The sequence below is a fragment of the Fibroporia radiculosa genome (genome assembly GCF_000313525.1).
Source record: "Fibroporia radiculosa TFFH 294 genomic supercontigs, scaffold650, whole genome shotgun sequence".
In the NCBI taxonomy this organism is placed as follows: Eukaryota; Fungi; Basidiomycota; class Agaricomycetes; order Polyporales; family Fibroporiaceae; genus Fibroporia; species Fibroporia radiculosa.
In genome coordinates, this window is record NW_012133229.1 from 29,975 (window position 1) to 49,452 (window position 19,478).

The following is a 19,478-nucleotide window of genomic DNA, read 5'->3' on the forward strand; positions in this document are numbered from 1 at the left end:
TCCTGCCACTCCCCGCGCCGGCCTCCCCACGAAGCCTTGCCCGCACGCCACACACGGCCCCCGGACCACCCGCGCGGTCCCGGGGTGTCCAGAGTCCGCGGCTTACGAGAGCACGCATTGCGCGAATTGTGCGTCGAATGGGCGCGCGCCGTGATTGGACGAGGCACTTGTGCGAGCCAATTTGTGGACAAGCGTCTGCGCCGGCCTTAAGTCTCTCGCTCGCACACGCTCAGCCATCCTCATCTCCCACACACGCGGCCTGCCATGGCGTCCCCTACTTATTCTCCTCGCTCGCGTCCTCCTCCCCATCCCAAGCTCAAGATGGACCTCCCTTCCCCCTCCTCCGACTTCACCACCGCCGTCTTTGTCTCAAACCTCCACTGCGCAAGGCATGCATGCATCTCCGTCATCTTTACATCGTCCATCGTTCACTAACCGTTGCATTATTCTAGCTGCGTCAGGACCATCGAAGATGCCCTGTCGACGCTCTCACCCGCCCCATTGTCCGTCGATGTATCCACTGTCACCCAGATAGTCACCATCAAGCACTCGCTCGCCCTCTCCCCCTCAGCGATCAAGGCTGCCATCGACGAGGCCGGATTCGATATCGTCGACACGCCCGTTGAAACCGCCTCGCATCCCCCCCTTTCATTCCCCCACAGCATCGCCCGTCTGCCTGCCCTTCTCACCGGCAAGTCCAGGAAGCACTTTGACCAATGCTCCCTCTGCCAGTCGGAACACAGCGCGCACATGCAGCGCGAGGCAGGCCCCTCCCACGCCGGGCGCGACAAGTTTGGCGAAGAGACGCTTACAGAGCTACCCGAGCTCAAGGACATCAAAGACGATTCGTCCTTTGTTGAGGACAGCAAGGGAAAGCGTCCCGCGTCCCCTCTCCCGGCCGCTCCCCCGGCGCCAGCAGTCCCCACTGCTGCTGACGGCCAACACCATGTCACACTCTCCGTCGGAGGTATGACCTGCGCGTCTTGCTCTTCCGCGGTCACCCGCGCGCTATCAGAATTACCCGGCATCTCGGATGTTGCGGTTAACCTCCTTGGTAACTCCGCCACGCTTAGAGCAGACAATGCCGCCCTCGTCCCCGGAGTCATCGAGGCCATCGAGGATGTTGGGTACGAAGCAGAGGTCATCAGCGTCGATCCTGTCCGAGCCCCACCCACCGCACGTCAGGCATCCCGCCCGCAAGCCGACGGCCCACAGCGTCTGACGCTGTCTGTCGGCGGCATGACCTGTGCCTCCTGCGCCAACACGGTAACGGACATGGTATCTGCCGTGCTGGGAGTCTCTGAAGTCGTCGTCAACGTCCTCGGGGGCTCTGCCACCGTAGTAGTCGAGCGCAAGGAGATCGCTACACAGGTCGTGGAGGCAATCGAAGACGCCGGCTACGAAGCCGAAGTGATCAGAGTTGAGCCTCTGAGCGTACCTGGTGAGAAGGAAGAGGTGCATTTAGGCCCGCGTACCGTATCCCTTCGCGTGGAGGGCATGTTCTGCCAGTAGGTCACGGTTGCCTCCCGCATATAGTCCATTGCTGACAAATTTTTTCAACAGACATTGCCCGCAGAAAGTGATGAACGCACTCTCGTCATTCGGCGACCGCGTTACGGTAGAGAAACCCCTCACCACGCATACAGACCCCATCCTGCGCATTTCTTACCTTCCCGAACCCCCAGCGTTTACCCTCCGGCAGATCATTCGCGCCATCTCCCTTTCCCCCGAGTCGGCGACGCCGTTCACAGTATCCATCTACCACCCGCCCTCCCTCGAGGACCGTGCACGGTATATGCAGGATCGCGAGAAGCGGCACCTCCTCCAGCGGTTCTTCTTTGCGCTGATCGTAACTATCCCGACGTTCATCATCAGTATCGTGTACATGGATCTCCTCCCTTCGTCGAACACAGGCCGACAGTGGTTCGAGCGCCCCATGTGGTCGGGGAACGCGTCCCGTGCGACCTGGTCGCTGTTCTTCCTCGCGACGCCGGTCATGTTCTACAGCGCAGGCACCTTCCATCGCCGCAGCATCAAGGAGATCTGGGCGCTGTGGAGGCCCGGAAGCAAGACGCCAGTGCTGCGGAGATTTATCAGGTTCGGAAGCATGAATTTGCTGGTACGAGCCTTTTCTCCTCCTCGTCCTATAGTCGCCTGTTTAACGGTGGGGATCGCTTAGGTTTCCACCGGTGTATCTGTGGCGTACTTCGCGTCCATCGCGCTACTTGGCCTCGCGGGCTCTCAGCCGCCTTCGCCTCACGGAATGGGTGACACAACAACCTACTTTGATTCGGTCGTATTCTTGTCCATGTTTCTGCTGCTCGGTGAGTGCGCTTTTCTTATGATGACGGCTATCAGCATACTGACCATTCCCCCAGGACGGTACCTGGAGGCCTACAGCAAGGGCCGTACTGCTGATGCCATCACTGCCCTGGGCAAATTGCGCCCGACGTCTGCGCTCGTCATCGTCCCCGCGTCCGAGCCGTCCAACGAAACTCCAAGCTCCAGGTCGTCTACAACCGAAGTCGATCTCGAGAAGGGCAGCGTCGAAAAGGAGGAGCCCAGCCTCGCCGCGAGGCACGGCATGAAGGTGGAGCGCATCGACGCAGAGTACCTCGAGGTCGGCGACGTCGTCCGCGTGCAGAACGGCGCGAGCCCGCCCGCGGACGGGACGGTCGCCTTTGGAGACGGCGGCGCGTTCGATGAGAGCTCGCTGACGGGCGAGTCGCGCTTGGTGAAGAAGCAGGTCGGGGACAACGTGTTTGTCGGGACGATCAACAAGGCGGGAGTCGTGGATGTGCGCGTTGATGCGATCGGCGGCGAGACGATGCTCGATCACGTCGTGCAGGTCGTCCGCGAAGGCCAGACCCGTCGTGCGCCGATCGAGCGCGCGGCGGACATGCTCACGGGCTACTTCGTCCCTGTCGTCACGTTACTAGCGGTGATCACTTGGGTCGTCTGGCTCGGCCTCGGGCTAGGCGGTGTCCTGCCCGAGAGCTACCTAGACATCGACGTCGGAGGCTGGGGTACGTGATGCACTTTTCATCAGTGAGGGCAGCGAGCTAACGCGCGTGATGCACAGTCGTCTGGTCTCTTGAGTTCGCCATTTCCGTCTTCGTTGTGGCGTGCCCGTGCGGCATCGGCCTCGCCGCGCCCACAGCGCTCCTCGTGGGGTCGGGACTCGCCGCCAAACACGGTATCCTCGCGCGTGGAGGAGGCGAGGCCTTTCAGGAGGCCGCACAGCTCGACATCATCGTCTTCGACAAGACCGGGACACTCACCGAGGGGGGCGAGCCGCGTGTAACGGACGCCGAGATTGTCGCCCAGGACGCGTCGCCGCGGCTGACGCGCGAGGTTGTGCTCGGGATCGCCGCGGAGGTCGAGTCTGCCAGCTCCCACCCCCTTGCGACCGCCATCCGCCAGTACTGCGCAGACAATGCGGCTGCCCCGCAGAGCGGCGAGGAGTTCGAGGAAGTTCCCGGGCGTGGCCTCAAGGTCCGCTTCGCCGCTCTTCAGTGTACAGCTATTATCGGAAACGAAGCGTGGATGGACGTGAACGGCAGCGCGACGGGCGGGGCGCTGGCGAACAAGCTGGACGCATGGAAGGCAGAAGGGAAGAGCGTGGTCCTGCTCTCGATCCGCGACGATTCCGTCGAGTCGCCGGCGTTCTGCACCGCTGCCATATTTGCTGTCGCCGATCCGCTCAGACCGGAGGCACCGGCGGTCATCCGGCGTCTGCACGAGCAGGGCATCGGGACCTGGATGATCTCGGGCGATAACGAGATCACAGCCAAGGCCGTCGCGCGGACGGTGGGCATTTCCGAGACGAATGTGATCGCGGGCGTGCTCCCTCACGAGAAGGTCAGTGCTACCTTTCTGCGATTTGACTCGGGGTTAACGGTCTCGGTAGGCTGAGAAGATCCAGTGGCTACAACAAGTCGGGATGAGGAGGCAGCGGAAGTCGTGGCGGAGATTCTTTGGATTCCGGAAGCGGAAGGTCAACGAGCGCTGCGTCGTGGCTATGGTTGGCGACGGTATCAATGACGCACCGGTATGTCCCGATTCTCTCGGTCCCTGCACATGGGAGTACTCAATAGTCCTTTCAGGCTCTGACAGCTGCTGATGTCGGAATTGCAATTGGCTCAGGGAGTGAGTGATTGTTTTGGAAGGGTGGCAGCAGGATTACTAACTATAGCCTTAGGCGATGTGGCGCTCTCCAGCGCCGCGTTCATCCTTGTATCGGCAAACCTGTACTCGCTCCTGACTCTGACCGACCTGTCAAGGAAAGTATTTAACAGGGTCAAGTTCAATTTCGTGAGCATTCCCCTAAACTTCAACTGACATCGAAGACTCACCTGTTGGCTCAGTTATGGGCGACATGCTATAACGTTGTTGCTGTACCGATCGCAGCTGGTGTGATATACCCAGCGGGTAATGCCAGGCTCCCGCCTGTGTGGGCTTCGTTAGCTATGGCCTTTTCGTAAGTCCTATCTAATATCGCTCCACGGTCCGTCTGATTCAGACTATCCCACAGCTCTGTGTCGGTCATTTGTAGCTCGCTTCACTTGAAACTCTACAAGGGCACACCAATTCCTCACGATTAGAGTTACGAGTTAGCAATACGATACAACATGACGGACACATCTGCTTCGTTGAAGTACTCCCCTACGATATAGAACTGCCTAGACCTGTTTACACATACTAACCATTCAATGACCGAATTCCTAATGTTATCATGTAATGCTTACCATACGAAATATGATTACGATCCTCAAACGAAACGGTAGATGCCCTACGACCGTTGTTGTTCCTTTTTAGTTCTATAGAAATCTGAGAATGACAGCCTAATTCCCAAGAAACGACAGTCGAGATCTGCATGGCCTTGCAGTCCTTGGACGATGGCTTGCGCCCGCTCTGAGAAAGTTGCGGCATAGTCCCGCACTCGCGCAAGTATGCCGTGCACTGCATCCGAGTTGTGTCTTCGGTCGGTGCCTTGTTGAATATGGGTAAACACACCCTGAAAGATTTCATGACAAAGGACACCGGTGAGAGAGAATATGGGCGTCTTACCCTTTCCGCGTCCAGATCGGAGTCCCTCCTCGCCGACTCAGAGAGACAATAATTGTAGAAGTCGTCCTGCGCCATGTCAGCAGAACGCCAAACCAGAACCGGGATCGCTCACCGTAGCCTCACGGAACTGCAGGATATTTGCGAACACGTCTCGCACCTGATTCAGGAGATTTTCCTCCCTCCCAGCTTTGGGGCTCAGCAGCAGCACCTTCTTGACCATCCGATCGAGATATGCACGATGGGCTTCAATGAGGGCGTCGAGGTCGCCTTCCTTCTTCTGTATGAATTCAAGGAGGACCTTCCATGAGCATTCAATGACTTCAAGTTGGCAATACGCTTCCATCTGCCGGATGAAGTGTATCATCTCCGCCATGACGATACGGATCTGGTGCCAATCGTTGTTCAGCTCTATTCGTCATTAGCAAACGGATTCGACTACGCTGACAAGTGCACTAACCCGGAACCCGCAGAAACGTCCTTGCACCGCCAGCCATTCTCATCCAACCTTTGCTCAGGGTGCTTTCAATCCGCTTGATCTTCCACAGATGGTTGAATAGCTTTAGGTACTTCATCATTGCCTCGGGATCCAGGACAGTGTCGATCGGGGCATCGACTTTGTACTCCAGCGTGAACACATCCCAGCCAATCTCTCCATGGGAGTACTCGAGCATGCGGGCGTCAAGCCTCCGGAGAACGTCAGCGGGATCAGTCTGCGCATTGGACGACCGGATAGCTGATTCGAGAGTGGCGGTTAGATTGTGGCGGTACAGAGTATTGGCTGGTCTCGCCAAACTTGGTCTAAAACTCGATGTCATACAAGATTTGTAGGTGCAAGCAGAACAGGGCAACGCACCCGAGAGTTTCCATGAGCTGATCCGCAAAATCACCATATCCCAATAAGAGGTAGTGTTTGAGAGCCTGCAAATGATCGAGTAGTGTGTACTTTTCAAAGAAAACCTCGAACAGGCGATGGCTAGCTATCTGGTATGCAGTATCGATGGAACGCTCTAGGCCGACTATATCACTGTACTTGAGAGCTGCAAAATATGAGCTATGAATCAGTTTTGGAATCCATGACTTACTGCCGCCAGTATTGCTGAGTTTCTCCCGCGTGGCAACCCAATCGCTATCTTGGCATGTATACCTGATAAAGTTCAGGCTTTTTCCTGTCGAAAATATCTACGGGGACTGATGAGAAAATTTGAACCAGCAGTGCTTTGATATATATCACCTTTCGACCGAACGCTTCCCCCACAAAAGCAGGAAGCATATCTTTTTGGAACTGATATTTGGTCTCCCAGAGTTTCAGACCTCCCTCGCGTTCGCCAGACACGTCTTCGCCGTCGCCACCCAGATCGCCAAATCCACCATCCCCAGATAGCTGCCCGGCACTATCCCGGGCGGTTGGTTGCAGGTACTGCAAATGGGCCAGCTCTGGATCTACCGCGACAAAAAACTCAGAATAAGGGTCGTTTAGTTCGCCCGAGAACAGCCATTTGTGCAATGTGGCGAAGAATGGCTTCGAAACCTATACATTTACATAAGTGACACAAAGCTATAAAGAAATGGAGCTTTCAGTTTACCTCTTCTAGTAATTGATCGGTAAATTTGCGTATGAACGGATCACCGTTGTCTGCATACCCGTGGATGAGATTGACAAGTGCACCCCCATGCGAGCCTGAAAAGTATTAGCTGTTGGGTTAAAGGTGCGATGTGATGTCGCCCACCTCGAGCACCCTCAACACATACGCTCATCATTCGCATCCTGAGTCTCCAATCTGTGATCCAGACGTCTAATCGTTTCAGAGTTAATCCACTCTCTTCCTCACGTGTGCTCGGTTCTTCTGTCTCCGATGAATCCTCCACGCTTGTACCTATTGTCATTTGGGATTCGAGAACAGCAATTAGCCGGTAATACTCGGTGAGCTGCGTCTGGAGATGATGGCAGAGACTTTGTTCAATCATCCCCACGCCCATCTTCCCCTCCCGCTCTTGCACAAAGGCGTCAACCCTCATGTAGAGATGGCCGACTTCGGCAAGCCGGTGAACCAGGGCTTTGACTGGTGCGGGGATTAGATATTTCTGCACGAGACAGTCAGAAAAATACAATGACAATCGAAGAGAACCCACCGGATCGTCGGTAAACACAAGCTCATTGTTTCCGTCCGGGTCGATGGATGGTGCGAAATGTACATACTTCCCCGAAATGCCCTGCAGTAAGTAGAGGGTATCCCTCAAGATCAGATGTTCCGGAAGATGAGGCCGCCCTTTGACTGTAGTGAGGCAACGGACAGAATGTGGCATGTGGCATATACGACTTACCGATTTTGCTACGATATTCCCGTAGTACGTCCGCCTTTGACTTCCCTTTCGGCAATCTGGCAGGGGGTGACGAGTCAGCCGGGGTATTTGCATTTGAGGTGGGCCGAGTTGGCGGAGGAGGAGCAAGAGAGGGCAAGAAAGGCTGCGAAGTGGCGGATAGTTTTGATGACAGTGATAGTGCATGAAGAAACTGCAAGGACGCATGTTTTCTGGAGAGAACAGGCTGTGTTGTTCATGTCAACAGCAGGAGAATTGGCGGCGGCAGTCAACGAACCTGGTCCAAGAGCCTCGACAGAAGGTTCGTAAATCGCAAAGTGGTCACACCGTCAGGGGAAGACTGCAAGACTGAGATTCTATGAATATGAGTCCAGATAAGGGACAACGAGATATCAACCAACGATGCCTCTTGATCAAGTCCGCAAGATGGCCAATATCTGTATCTACCCCATGGCCTATGTGACTTCGAGACGTCAGTGTATACTCGTATCTTGTAAATTGAGTGCCCGAGCAGGGTTTTACTGGGGGATGGTGGAACTTTGGAAGACAGGCATTACCTGCTGAGGATCTCCTGGCAATGGTCCAGTAGTTCCTGCTTGTATGGGGAATCGTGTCTAGCCCTAGGAACCAAGGAACTAACAAGAGATTCAAGGGAAGAAGACATCATAAAACTAATGCGTGTTCATGGACGCTGTCCGTTCAACATCGAGAAGTCGCGCCACTGGCGCGCGAGCCGCGCGACGCGCTCGACTCGATTGTCAATTAGTACAGACAGACTCGCGCCTGAGGGAGAAACTCAGGCAACCGTTCGGATATGCATCAGACTTTTTACATTTTTGTCTGCAAGGTCTGTCTCCATGTTTCATTCCTAAAACAAATGCGCTCGTCTCGGATGATATGGTGTGTCCCGAAAGCTTCAGCGACGGACTTAGTATATATACTGAGTCTGAATATTGAACGTCCAAACAGGCTCGGATCCGGCTATGGAGGGCGTCTAATACGGAAACGCGACGCGGTTTCCAAAAGAGGGCCGCAGCGTCGGGCCACTTCTCTTACTCTCATCGACTCGCTCCCGCCGGAGTTGACGACGGTGCACTGCTTGCCCGGACGGGCACTGTCCCTGGATCTTTCTTCCCTTGCACATTTATCGACCTCTCTTGACGCCTCTTCACGATAACATAACGACTGTACGACTTGGGAGATTTCTACGCGACCATGGAGCGATCCGACTCAGTCTCGTCCTCAGGTTCAAGGTCCGGCTCTGCCCAAGTAGGACCATTCGCATATCAGACACGCCTCCTCGAGCGAACTGCGTCCCGTAGTGGTGCAGGCTCTCTTTCTCGAGCAGCTTCGGTAGCTAGAAATGGCGTACTATCGTCTCCCACAGGAAACAGTAGCACTCCAAATGCAACGAGAAGATGGACACCGACACACCGCGTCGGCAACAGCTTAGACACTGTGAGGGGGAAGTGGGAGGAGCGCTCTAGAACAGAGAACCTCTCTGAATCCCGTACACCGTCCACACCTTCTGCAGAAGAGCGTACTCGAGCCATCAGCATGGTCAGTCCGTCTCCCGAAGCCACAAACAGAACCCGCTATACGGATCGTCTGCAATCAAATCATCCGGTGGGGACAGACGAACTACCTCGCAGCAATATCAGCTCTCCTTTATTGAAACGGCATACCATGCCTGCACCCATTATTGCCTCTCCTTTATCACCAAACACAACAGGCGTTACTATAGAAGGCCCCGAATCTCCTACTCATCCGTTCTCTACACCTACTCCCCAACGTATCCGCTTACCTGTGTCGACACCTCTACAGTCGTCGTCAGTATCTGCGCTTAAACAGCTTAGTAACTATGCAGTTCCTGCATCTTCTCCTGAAGCATCTGCTGGTACCGCGGTTACAAGGGTCCGGCGTGCCAATACTTTGGAAAGCGTTAATCCTACTACAACGGGCTCATCGACATCCTCTGACAGCTCTCTTACTACTCCTGGTCCTTCACGGATATCTCGTGTCTGGCCACCAGAATCATCGCCTGCGGGCACTCTCAGTCGGAGACCCACTTCTCTCTACGGAGGATCCCTCTACTCTCCTATGCCGCCATCTCCGGACAAAAATGGTCCTCGTACACCGTCGAGTGCAACATTCTCCCGTGCATCGTCTCTTTCCCCGGATAAGCCCTCTTACCGACCTTCATCTACGTCATCGACATCCTCTGTTATGTCTCCGGCACCTTATCGGAGCTCGTATATGACAAACAAGAGAGCATCCGCTTACGGGGATGTTTTTACTACTGGTCGTCGACTCGGGCAACATCTTCCGCGTATCGCAAGTGGCGACGCATCGGAAGACTGGGTTGATGATACTCGCGCGGACGAAGAGCCTCCGCTTCAAGATCGACGAAGTCGTAGGGAGGAAAGAATGTTTCGAGCAAGAGATTGGGAGCCACCGTCTCCGTCTCCGGAGAAGCATCGAGAACCAGAGCTTGTTGTCCCAGGCGTCACGGATGCTGGTGATGTGACCGGCATTCCTGGACGGCTACGGCTATCCAGAGATATGACGTCAAGCGCTCAGACATCTCCCTCGCCATCCACTCGACTTACCCGAGGGTTATGGGCAGATGTGCAGAGACATCTTCTGCAAGCTTATGAATATCTCTGCCACGTTGGGGAAGCACAGCAATGGATCGAAGGGTGTTTAGGCGAGGAGCTGGGCTTTGGTGTAGTAGAGATGGAGGAAGGTTTGAGGAATGGGGTGGTATTGGCGAAGTTGGTAAGAGTCTTTCAAGGCGAAGGCGCAGTGCGCAAGATTTATGATGTAAGACCGCGATTCTGAATAGCCTTCAGATATCTACTTACGGATTCATTAGGCCCCGAAGCTGGATTTCCGGCATTCAGACAACATTAACCACTTCTTTGGGTTTGTCCGTCATGTCGGTCTCCCCGAGGCAAGCGCCCGTAGATCTCTATCAGTATTCTATGTCTGATAGTATTGCATCAGGGATTCATCTTTGAACTCACTGACCTTTATGAGAAGAAGAATTTTCCTAAGGTGATTTACTGTATACATGCCCTGAGGTATGTTCATGGGTCTGGCACATTTGATCCTTTCTCACGATATCAACATCAGCCACTTGCTTGCTCGTCGGGGGCTTGCTGAACGAATAGGCAACCTGGTTGGCCATCTGCAATTCACCGACGATCAGCTTCAAAAGACTCAGAAGGGTCTTAAGGATTCTGGTGTGGCCATGCCTAACTTCGGTAATGTAGGAAGAGAATTGGCCAAGGAGATCAATGAAGAGCCAGAAGAAGAGATAGAAACTGAGGATGAACGTGAGTAATTTATGACATTATGTGCAGTCGCATTCTCATCGGGTGACATTATATCAGGCCGTGACCGTCTCCTCCTAGAGAACGAAGATTCCATCGTTTCAGCACAGACAGTTGCACGTGCCTTCCTCGTCAGAAAGGCTCAAGCAACACAGAAGGGGCGCATCTGTCTCGCTGAACGGTACGTTCCCGGTATCCAGGCTCAGTGCAGGGCGATTTTGGTCCGCAGAAGAGAACGACGAGAACGAGAGCAGCGTACCGATCTTATTCCATGGGCCATTTCGATACAGTCACACGCACGGGGTGTTATCATTCGTCGGGATTGGCAAGCACATTTACGAGCAATCGAAGCCTCTGTTCCATACGTTGTGAAGGCACAGGCACAAGGACGGGGTGCGCTCCAAAGGCGCAGATACTTAAAGTTAAAGACAGCGCTCCGAAGCTCGAAAATATCTGTCGTAAAACTTCAAACTGCTGCTCGCGCACGAATTGTGCAGAGAACGCACAGGGAGCTTACAAAGGCATTTGCCGTACCCATCGTGATGGACAATATTCTCGGATTACAAGCGCATGCTCGAGGTGTACTGCTACGTCGCAACCTGGCTCGTCAGCAAGCGCTCCTCCGTCAAGCACAGCCGTATATAGTCAAATTACAATCCCAGGCTAGGGCGGCTCTCCTCCGTCGACGAGTTCGTACTCAACTCGCGAAGTTGGAAGACGTCACAGATGTAGTTATACGGATCCAAGCGGCAGTACGGACATACCTGGCTCGTAAACGGCTCCTTGGACTTATCCGTGGATTGCGCAAGGCTACCCCCGCTCTCATTGGTCTCCAGGCTCGTGCGCGGGCGACCCTTGCACGGCAACGACATGAGTCAATGCACAAGGCTTTGTCTGAGGTTAAGGTCATCAAAGCTGTCGGTGTTCTCCAAGCCGTCGCTCGTGCAGCTCTCGCTCGCAATCGTCATCAGGAGCAGGCTAAACAGCTTGAATTTGTTCAGCCCGATGTGCTAGGGTTTCAGGCTACAGCACGTGGCGCCTTAGCTCGTTGGGAGTATCGTGCATGGAGAGATTATCTACGCGCAAGTCATCCTCAGGCAACGATCCTTCAGGCCTTACTACGTGGTGCTATGCAACGACAAAAGTTCCGCATCAAGATGCAGTACTACCGTACAAACCTCGATAAGATCGTTCAAATTCAATCTCTCTTCCGTGCGAAGGAGACCCGCGAGCAATACCGTCAGCTCACACTGGGGACCAATGTTTCTGTCGGCACGATCAAGAACTTCGTTCATCTCCTGGATGACTCAGAAGCAGATTTCCAAGAGGAGATCAAGATCGAACGACTGCGCCAAGACGTTGTGAAACGCATTCGGGAAAATCAAGGTTTGGAAAACGACGTTAACGAGTTAGACGTCAAGATTGCTCTCGTGGTACAGAACGTCAAGAGTTTCGAAGAACTAACGAAGGTCCGGCGCATACTCGGTGCGGATACTGCGGCCGTCCATGCTGCAAGGGCTTCCGTACTTGCAGCCTATGGTGACCCTTTCGCTGGCCCAAGCACGTTGGATAGGGCGGCGAAGCGCAAACTTGAGCTCTATCAGCAACTGTTCTATCTTTTACAGACGAGAGGCGAATATTTGACCCGATTATTCTCCAAAATACCACGGGAGAATGATTGGGAGAAGCATCGCCGGTCGACAGAGCGGGTAGTGTTGACTCTCTTTGGTTACGGACAAGATCGTCGGGAAGAGTATCTGCTCTTAAAACTTCTGCAGGTGCGTATGAACGCTTTCAAGCGACGCAAATATCTGATTGACCGTTAGACGGCCATCCATGAAGAGGCTGCTGCCGCCACTTCCATCGATGAGATCACTCATGGGCATCCAATGTTTATCAACATTGCAGTTCATTACCTACGTCCGAAACAAACTGCATATATTCGTGAGACTTTCCAGAGCGTCATAAGAGGAGTCGTTGATTCGGATGACTTGGACTTTGAGACTGATCCCAGCAAGGTAGGATTTTACTTCGATTATACCGAGCGAGTCCTAATTTTTGTCGCACCCACAGATTTATCGTGCTAGAGCTGATCTAGAAGAACTGCGATCCGGAGTGGCTAGCTCGGTGCCTAAAGATCTTCCATTCAGAACGGCTCTGAATGATCCAGACACGCGAGCAGAGTACATTCGACGTTTGTCCCCAAGCATTTTTCAAACGTGTTATTTCTGAGATGTCCTTTTCCAGATCTCCAGGTATTGCAATGGTGGACGGAAGAGTTTGTCAAAGCAATAACTCAGTCTATCCAACGTATGCCCTACGGTATGCGCTTTTTGGCTCGAGAGACGCTGAGCGCCGTGAGAGTATGTTGAAGTCTTTTCTGCAAAATTTCACGATCTTATATCGTGATCTAGGAGAAATTTCCTCAAGCACCCAACGAGGTGTATGCTGCATGCATTGCAAGACTCGTTTATTATAGATACATCAACCCTGCCATTATGTATGCTTCTCCCATTGCAACTGTATATACTCTTCTAACAATGATTTATAAACAGCACTCCCGAGACATTTGATATCGTCTCCAGCACCATCGACATTGCCTCTCGTAAAAACCTGGCTCAGATTTCCAAGATGCTTACACAAATCACTAGTGGAGCCGAATTTGGCGATGAGACCCCAAGCTTTATTCCAGTGAATGACTACATCAGGAAAACGATCAAGAACATCACGTCTTGGCTTATTGCGGGTACTGTTTATCTCATGTTGTATGCTAGGCCGAGGCTGATGATTGATTATCTGGCACTTAGTTGCGGATGTTCAAGATGCAGAATCTGAATATCATGCACACGAATTTCTCGACGCGACGGTTCAACCGAAGTCAATCTACATATCGCCCAACGAGGTATATGGCCTTCACGGCCTGCTGTCGCAGCATCTGGACGATCTCGTAGGCGTACCTAGCTTCCCATTATGCCCTCGACTGACACATAGAACAGGCTCCTAGTCGCGATGATATATTGCGAATTATTTTGTCCGAGCTCGACGGTGTTCCAAACGTTGGCAGTGATGAACTTAATGATGCTCGCGACACTGCGATCGAGTTACAGCTAACAAATCGGTTTGCAAACGTGAAAGGTGTGCACTCTTAAAGGGTAAATTCTTATACTTCAGCTTATGCAAATCTTGCTCATAGATCCTGCCGCCGACGAGAAAGCTCTCTGGGTTCAAGCGAAAAGAGCTGTGCTAGCGATTCTACGCGTTCAGCCCGCGAAAGATCTTGTTGAATCATTAATGCAACCGGTGACTGATCAGCACGAAGCGGCTTGGGAGGGGATTCTGGAGGAGATGGAGCAAGAGCAAAGACGTCACCAGAGACGGATGCCTTCATCAACAGCCGCAGATTCGGCGTATCGCTTGGAGGATATTCGATCGTAAGTTCTTGTCAGAGGAGCGTGTTTCGGCAGTATCTAATATATGGTTCGTCTAGTATGACGTTCCGTGAAGTCAAGGCCCATGCGATCTACTTCCTCTTAGAACTGGAGAAGCTTGGCAGAATTTCTCGCATGGACGGCTATCAAGGGATTCTCAATGCGATCGCCGGTGATGTTCGCAGCAAGAACCGCCGTCGCGTTCAGCGTCAACACGAGAAGGAGAGCATGGAAGAGGCACAGAAGTATCTCGCAGAACGCAAGAAATACTTTGAAGAGCAAATCAACAGCTACCACAACTACGTTGAGACTGCGATGAATACTATGCAACGCGGAAAGGGGTAGGTACCACTTGTATGCACAAGAATAATCGACTCATCCACAGTCCCATTTGCAGGAAGAGACGGTTCGTCATACCATTTACCCAGCAATACTTCCATATGCGCGAGCTGCAGAAGGCGGGTAAAACGCCCCAGTTTGGCTCGTTCAAGTATACTGCACAGTATTTCTACAAGAAGGGGATCTTACTATCAATCGATCAATACTCTCCACGTCAATTCGACAAGATTGATATTGTTATTTCCTCCAACAGTGTTGGCGTATTCACCATTGAAGTCTTCAACCATGCGCTTGGAATTACGAACCGGGTGGCATCAGCAGACGTAAAGATGGAGGACTTACTGCAAGCTCAGTTTGACAACCGTGCATCTTATTCATTATTCGACGGTTTGGCCAAATTCAACCTCAATCTTTTATTGTGGCAGATCAACAAGAAGTAGGTTACAGCCATTGCTCTCAGTTTTATCCGCTCATAACGTCTTTGTAGGTTTTATGTATGATCGCGTATTTATACTTAGTCGCCCCTTCCCATTGCATGTCGCATTCTGCCACTCCTACTCTATTATCCCGGCCCTCATGGTTGTCCGCATTGCCCACATGTACCGTTACATCTAGCTCGCAGTCAAAGTGTATTATCTTGTTGCTTTGCTTTGAAATCTACCAATTCGTCACCTATGTCAAATCATGTTCACTTGTTGCTATCTATAGATTTTCTAGTAGCAAATCCTCTTACCGTTGTGTGAACGATCAGAGGTATGTTGTTTATCAAGATAGCCCGAGACTTCTCCGCTAATCGCGGCCGTTGTTGCATGGACAGGCTCGCGTTACCTGAGCCGAATGACATCACTACGCGGTGTGCCAGGCCGATCGAGGATTGTTCGATCTCGTATGATCGTTGGAATAAGCGCAGCCCGTCGTTGAAGCTAAAGTCTAATTGCGTGTGTAACTCAGCGGTGGTGCGTACCTTTTCCTCATTGATGCTGTGGCTGGTGACATCAGTCGAACGGAGTATTTTACGTCGGTGAGTCTGGACGCGAGCTAGGTCACCAGATATTCATGCACGGCCGCTCGGCTAAGCTACAGAATCAGTTGCGTGTGGACGGGCAAGATGTTCGCTGTTCTCGTGGTGTCTCTTGGAGGATGACGGACCGACCGGGACGAGCATATTGCAATATGTCCCTGCAGAATTCGCAGCCTCTGGGCAATCTCTAGGTCTTCCCTACCATTCTATCCATGAATTCTGATCTGCTGACGGAGTAGCGGAATTAGAAGCTTCAAATTCGTAAGTGTATCCCATGCGTGCCTGTTTCCGTGTACCCATGTACCTGTAATCATGACCCCATTTTCCGGCTCGAAACCCGGCATTTGTCGCTGTAGAATGCCTATAAAATGACCCCTCTGACCAACGCTGGAAGCGGATCCGATCCACAGCTCACAATGCTTCCGATTCTTAGTGTCCTCTTAGGGCTTTTGCTCTGCGCGTTTGTGAAAGCTGGTACTGTCATCGTACCCGGCGCAATCTGGTACGACACCGACGGCAACGAAATACAGGCTCATGGTACGGGCATCTTGCAGGTATATTGACACATTATGTACGCGCGCATGCCCTGATGAAGTGCTTCAGGTTGGGGATATCTTCTACTGGTTCGGCGAGGACAAAGCGGACAACAGCGCACTTTTCTCAGCTGTCACATGCTACACTGTGAGTCCCTCTAAGGTATACGAGCCCGTAAAATAACTTCCTGGACACTATTGAGTCTACGGACCTGGTAAACTGGGCCAGACAAAACGATGCATTGACACCCATAGCCGGAACTAATATTTCGTCGTCCGATATTGTTGAAAGGCCGAAAGGTGAACGGTCCATTTTTGTTTGAGTTACTGGTCAGGACTTGTTGAACATTGTATAACCCGTCAGTGATCTACAACGAGAAGGTCTGAGCTTTCAATTCGCCCCGGTCTAATGTCCTGATTACTCGCATTGTACCTCACAGAATGCAGAATATGTTATGTGGTTCCATTCGGACAATTCGGAGTGCGTAGACTATGTTGTCTTTTACTATCAGAATATTGATGCCATAAATACAATCAGTTATGGTCTTGCCATGGTAGGTGTCGCTACTGCAGAAACACCTTGCGGGCCCTATGCCTACAGAGGCAGTTTCAACCCGCTTGGAGCACAATCGAGAGACGAGAGTGTCTTCCAAGACGGTACGTATCCAATCTGCAGTTCTTCAGCGTTCTAATCGATGCTTCCCGTGCAGACGATGGTACGCTCGTGCCATCTGTCCTTCTCTGACCAGAAAGCTAACACAAATCAAGCTGAGCGAACTGCATACTTATTGTATGCCAGTGACAACAACCAAGACTTCAAGATCTCACGAATGGACTCCAATTACTATAACGTCACCGAAGTCGTATCCGAGCTAGAAGGTGAGTGTGCATAAAGCATCGCGTCGAGCTGCTCTTGATAAGGGGGTCTACCTGGCAGGCGCTACTTTAGAAGCACCTGGAATGGTTAAGCGGGACGATGCGCGTGCTCTGCTGAATCATTCAATTGCAACCACTCACTTTTCTACGACAGGTGTACTGGCTGTTTGCCTCTCATACAAGTGGCTGGGCCCCAAATCCCAACAAGTACTTCTACTCGACAGTAGGTGTCCTCGTGCTCACAGCGCTGTTCTCTCAACGACGATTCCAAAACAGAGCATATCTGGAAACTGGTCCGCCCAGGCTGATATTGCCCCAGAGGACACAAACACGTACTGTTCGCAGAATGCGTATGACCTTCCTTTGGGGTCAAATGCGATCTACATGGGAGACCGCTGGGATTCGATTCTCCTGGGGAACAGTCGCTACACATGGTACCCGCTGAGCTGGGCTTCCGGGGTTCCGCAAATTGTCTATGCGGACTTGTGGAAAGTTGACTACGCCGCAGGTCTGTTGGCCGTGTCGATTTGTCATAAGTCAAGGCTGATCAGGACATGAACACCGTAGGGACGTACTCCGTTATGAACGGGACGGCTTATTACGCCGCCGACGGTACATTGGGTGGGACTGCCGTTATGCTGAACAACACGTACAATGGCTATGAAGGGGTCGGATACCTAGGTAAATATGGACCAGCAAATGGCGACCAAAATGGACACACTCTGAACATGAGTCCTTGACAGGCGATGGTGGAACTCTCACTATGACTGTAGAGGGTATCGGAGCTGAGCAATGGGTGTCCCTCTACTATGCGAACGCCGACTCAACATGGAGGTGAGTGTCGTAAATCAAGTGGAAAGTGGCGACGTTCGCTGAGTAGTTTGCCGTGCGCAGAAACACTACCATAAGGTCAGTACGCGTATTGACTCCGCTTGTTCATGCATTCAATGATGCCTCTACATCAGTGTCAATGGCGGTTCGAGTGTAGTGGTGGACCAACCAAACACTGGTGGTGTCGATGTGGTCTTCAGCGTCCCCGTCCAATTGTATCTCGCTAAGGGTTCAAACACACTCCTTATCGGTGCCGACCAGAGCAGTAAGTATATACGCAAACAGCCCACCCTGTATTCATGACGAGTTTTTTGCAGACTACGCTGGGGACATGTATCAGATTTCTGTATACACAGAGAACTAGGCTTCACGAATTATGCTCCTCGAGCGAGCCAGCTACCGGCGCAGGCTACTGTTCTAATGTTACCTTGTTTGATGTACAGAACTATGCGCCTCTCGACAATTCTCCAGATGTATCGACGGCTCATATTGATGCACATTGAATATAACAGTCTCCAAATCATGATTGCTAAAACAGCCAACTACGCAAGCTGCAAATGGATATACTACATACAAAAATTTGACAGCAGTTATAATGCCAGATTATACGGAGGATACATGCGGTAAGTAAAGGGCACAGAAGGGATGTCAGCGCTGGGTATAGTTTGTCAAAATACAATCACGGGGAATTCCCCAGAATCAGTCCCGCCTGGATATAGTCGAATTAAGTTTCGCTTCATGATCGCGCACTTTGTCTCGCCGCCTCGATGTTCCTTATCATCTTCTTGATTTGTAGCGTCTTTAGCGTGACGCTTATGAGTCCCACCTTCTTCGACGGTCTATGCCACCCATCCGGTAACCTATCTTCCCCAAACCATTGTTCGATGTACGCTTTTGGAATGGCACGCTCGTCGTCGTCTTGAAGGCGTTCTTCGTCTCCCAGCTTGTCCCGAAATCCACGGTCTCCAAATACTGCAAGGGTGAGGACCGCTTCTCCTCGCGCTATCTGTGCATGCAGACTATCCAGAGGCGCATGTAAAGTAGCATCACGAAGGGCTCGCGCCCTTGCGAAGTCTTGGAGCGTCATGTAGGAATCGCATATGGATACAAGCTGGTGAAGGAGGGTAGGATCAACCGCGGAGGGTGCAAAAGGGCAGCCTTTTGGCGCATCCGCGTGCACAAGCGAGCCGTCGTGCTCGATGACGCCGTGCTTCGCCAGTTCGTGGAGGTCGAGGGACCATCGGTTACCGCACTTGATAACAGCGACGGCGGACAGGACAAGTGCCATCGGAGTGGAGATGTTGTATACGTCGGTGAGTGCATGGACCAGTAACCTCACGGTGATATTGCGACCATTGCGAGGGCTGCATCCATGGATATTAGAACGATCCTGCCACGGAATATAACCATGTTTACTCACAGGTATGCGTGATTGGACAGTGCATTCAAAGCAGGACAAGGCGAGCGACTATCGCCAGGCACGGAGGGGTGGAAAGTATGATCGGATTGTATAAACGAGACCAGCGCAGAGGACGGGATGGGCTCCATGTAAAAGGTCAAGGGATGCAGACTGGAGCCTAGGACACGCGGGGCACGGGTTTATATGCAGCGGAGGACTAATTTTATAAACTGGAAATGACTCCGGCGAAGCACAGGATACTTGCCCGACAGTGACTCGATTTGTGTCGGCAGTGCCATCGTGGTATCCGAAGGGTAAGTGAAAAAG

At 52.3% G+C, this 19,478-nt stretch overlaps 5 protein-coding genes across 5 annotated transcripts; 3 read left to right on the plus strand and 2 right to left on the minus strand.

The window, feature by feature from the left end:
* Positions 1 to 264: 264 nt before the first annotated feature.
* Positions 265 to 4,604, plus strand: FIBRA_01430 (uncharacterized protein; the record flags this gene model as incomplete). The annotated part of the gene is made up of 11 exons (XM_012323305.1): positions 265 to 419; positions 462 to 1,508; positions 1,564 to 2,119; positions 2,180 to 2,324; positions 2,379 to 3,026; positions 3,083 to 3,861; positions 3,911 to 4,051; positions 4,107 to 4,149; positions 4,202 to 4,314; positions 4,368 to 4,480; positions 4,535 to 4,604. 11 exons carry the CDS (start codon positions 265 to 267, stop codon positions 4,602 to 4,604), a joined length of 3,810 nt encoding a protein of 1,269 aa, XP_012178695.1.
* A 188-nt stretch (positions 4,605 to 4,792) lies between these two features.
* Positions 4,793 to 8,053, minus strand: FIBRA_01431 (uncharacterized protein; the record flags this gene model as incomplete). Its single annotated transcript, XM_012323306.1, has 13 exons — positions 4,793 to 5,017; positions 5,071 to 5,136; positions 5,183 to 5,478; positions 5,528 to 5,868; positions 5,924 to 6,107; positions 6,153 to 6,249; positions 6,302 to 6,598; positions 6,654 to 6,748; positions 6,798 to 7,152; positions 7,201 to 7,337; positions 7,393 to 7,615; positions 7,667 to 7,745; positions 7,947 to 8,053. The coding sequence occupies 13 exons, from the start codon at positions 8,051 to 8,053 to the stop codon at positions 4,793 to 4,795; spliced, it is 2,502 nt and encodes an 833-aa protein (XP_012178696.1).
* A 551-nt stretch (positions 8,054 to 8,604) lies between these two features.
* FIBRA_01432 (uncharacterized protein) lies at positions 8,605 to 14,991 on the plus strand (the record flags this gene model as incomplete). The annotated part of the gene is made up of 16 exons (XM_012323307.1): positions 8,605 to 10,212; positions 10,265 to 10,327; positions 10,396 to 10,472; positions 10,525 to 10,727; positions 10,785 to 12,502; positions 12,551 to 12,742; positions 12,798 to 12,918; positions 12,972 to 13,087; positions 13,139 to 13,224; positions 13,280 to 13,470; positions 13,532 to 13,671; positions 13,721 to 13,859; positions 13,918 to 14,155; positions 14,212 to 14,493; positions 14,550 to 14,927; positions 14,979 to 14,991. 16 exons carry the CDS (start codon positions 8,605 to 8,607, stop codon positions 14,989 to 14,991), a joined length of 5,565 nt encoding a protein of 1,854 aa, XP_012178697.1.
* A 937-nt stretch (positions 14,992 to 15,928) lies between these two features.
* On the plus strand, positions 15,929 to 18,116 carry FIBRA_01433 (uncharacterized protein; the record flags this gene model as incomplete). Its single annotated transcript, XM_012323308.1, has 15 exons — positions 15,929 to 16,066; positions 16,116 to 16,193; positions 16,249 to 16,345; positions 16,410 to 16,426; positions 16,486 to 16,526; positions 16,584 to 16,702; positions 16,756 to 16,761; positions 16,814 to 16,924; positions 16,983 to 17,128; positions 17,198 to 17,429; positions 17,489 to 17,602; positions 17,665 to 17,755; positions 17,816 to 17,830; positions 17,887 to 18,017; positions 18,070 to 18,116. The coding sequence occupies 15 exons, from the start codon at positions 15,929 to 15,931 to the stop codon at positions 18,114 to 18,116; spliced, it is 1,383 nt and encodes a 460-aa protein (XP_012178698.1).
* A 372-nt stretch (positions 18,117 to 18,488) lies between these two features.
* On the minus strand, positions 18,489 to 19,300 carry FIBRA_01434 (uncharacterized protein; the record flags this gene model as incomplete). The annotated part of the gene is made up of 2 exons (XM_012323309.1): positions 18,489 to 19,116; positions 19,173 to 19,300. 2 exons carry the CDS (start codon positions 19,298 to 19,300, stop codon positions 18,489 to 18,491), a joined length of 756 nt encoding a protein of 251 aa, XP_012178699.1.
* Between the last annotated feature and the right edge of the window lie 178 nt (positions 19,301 to 19,478).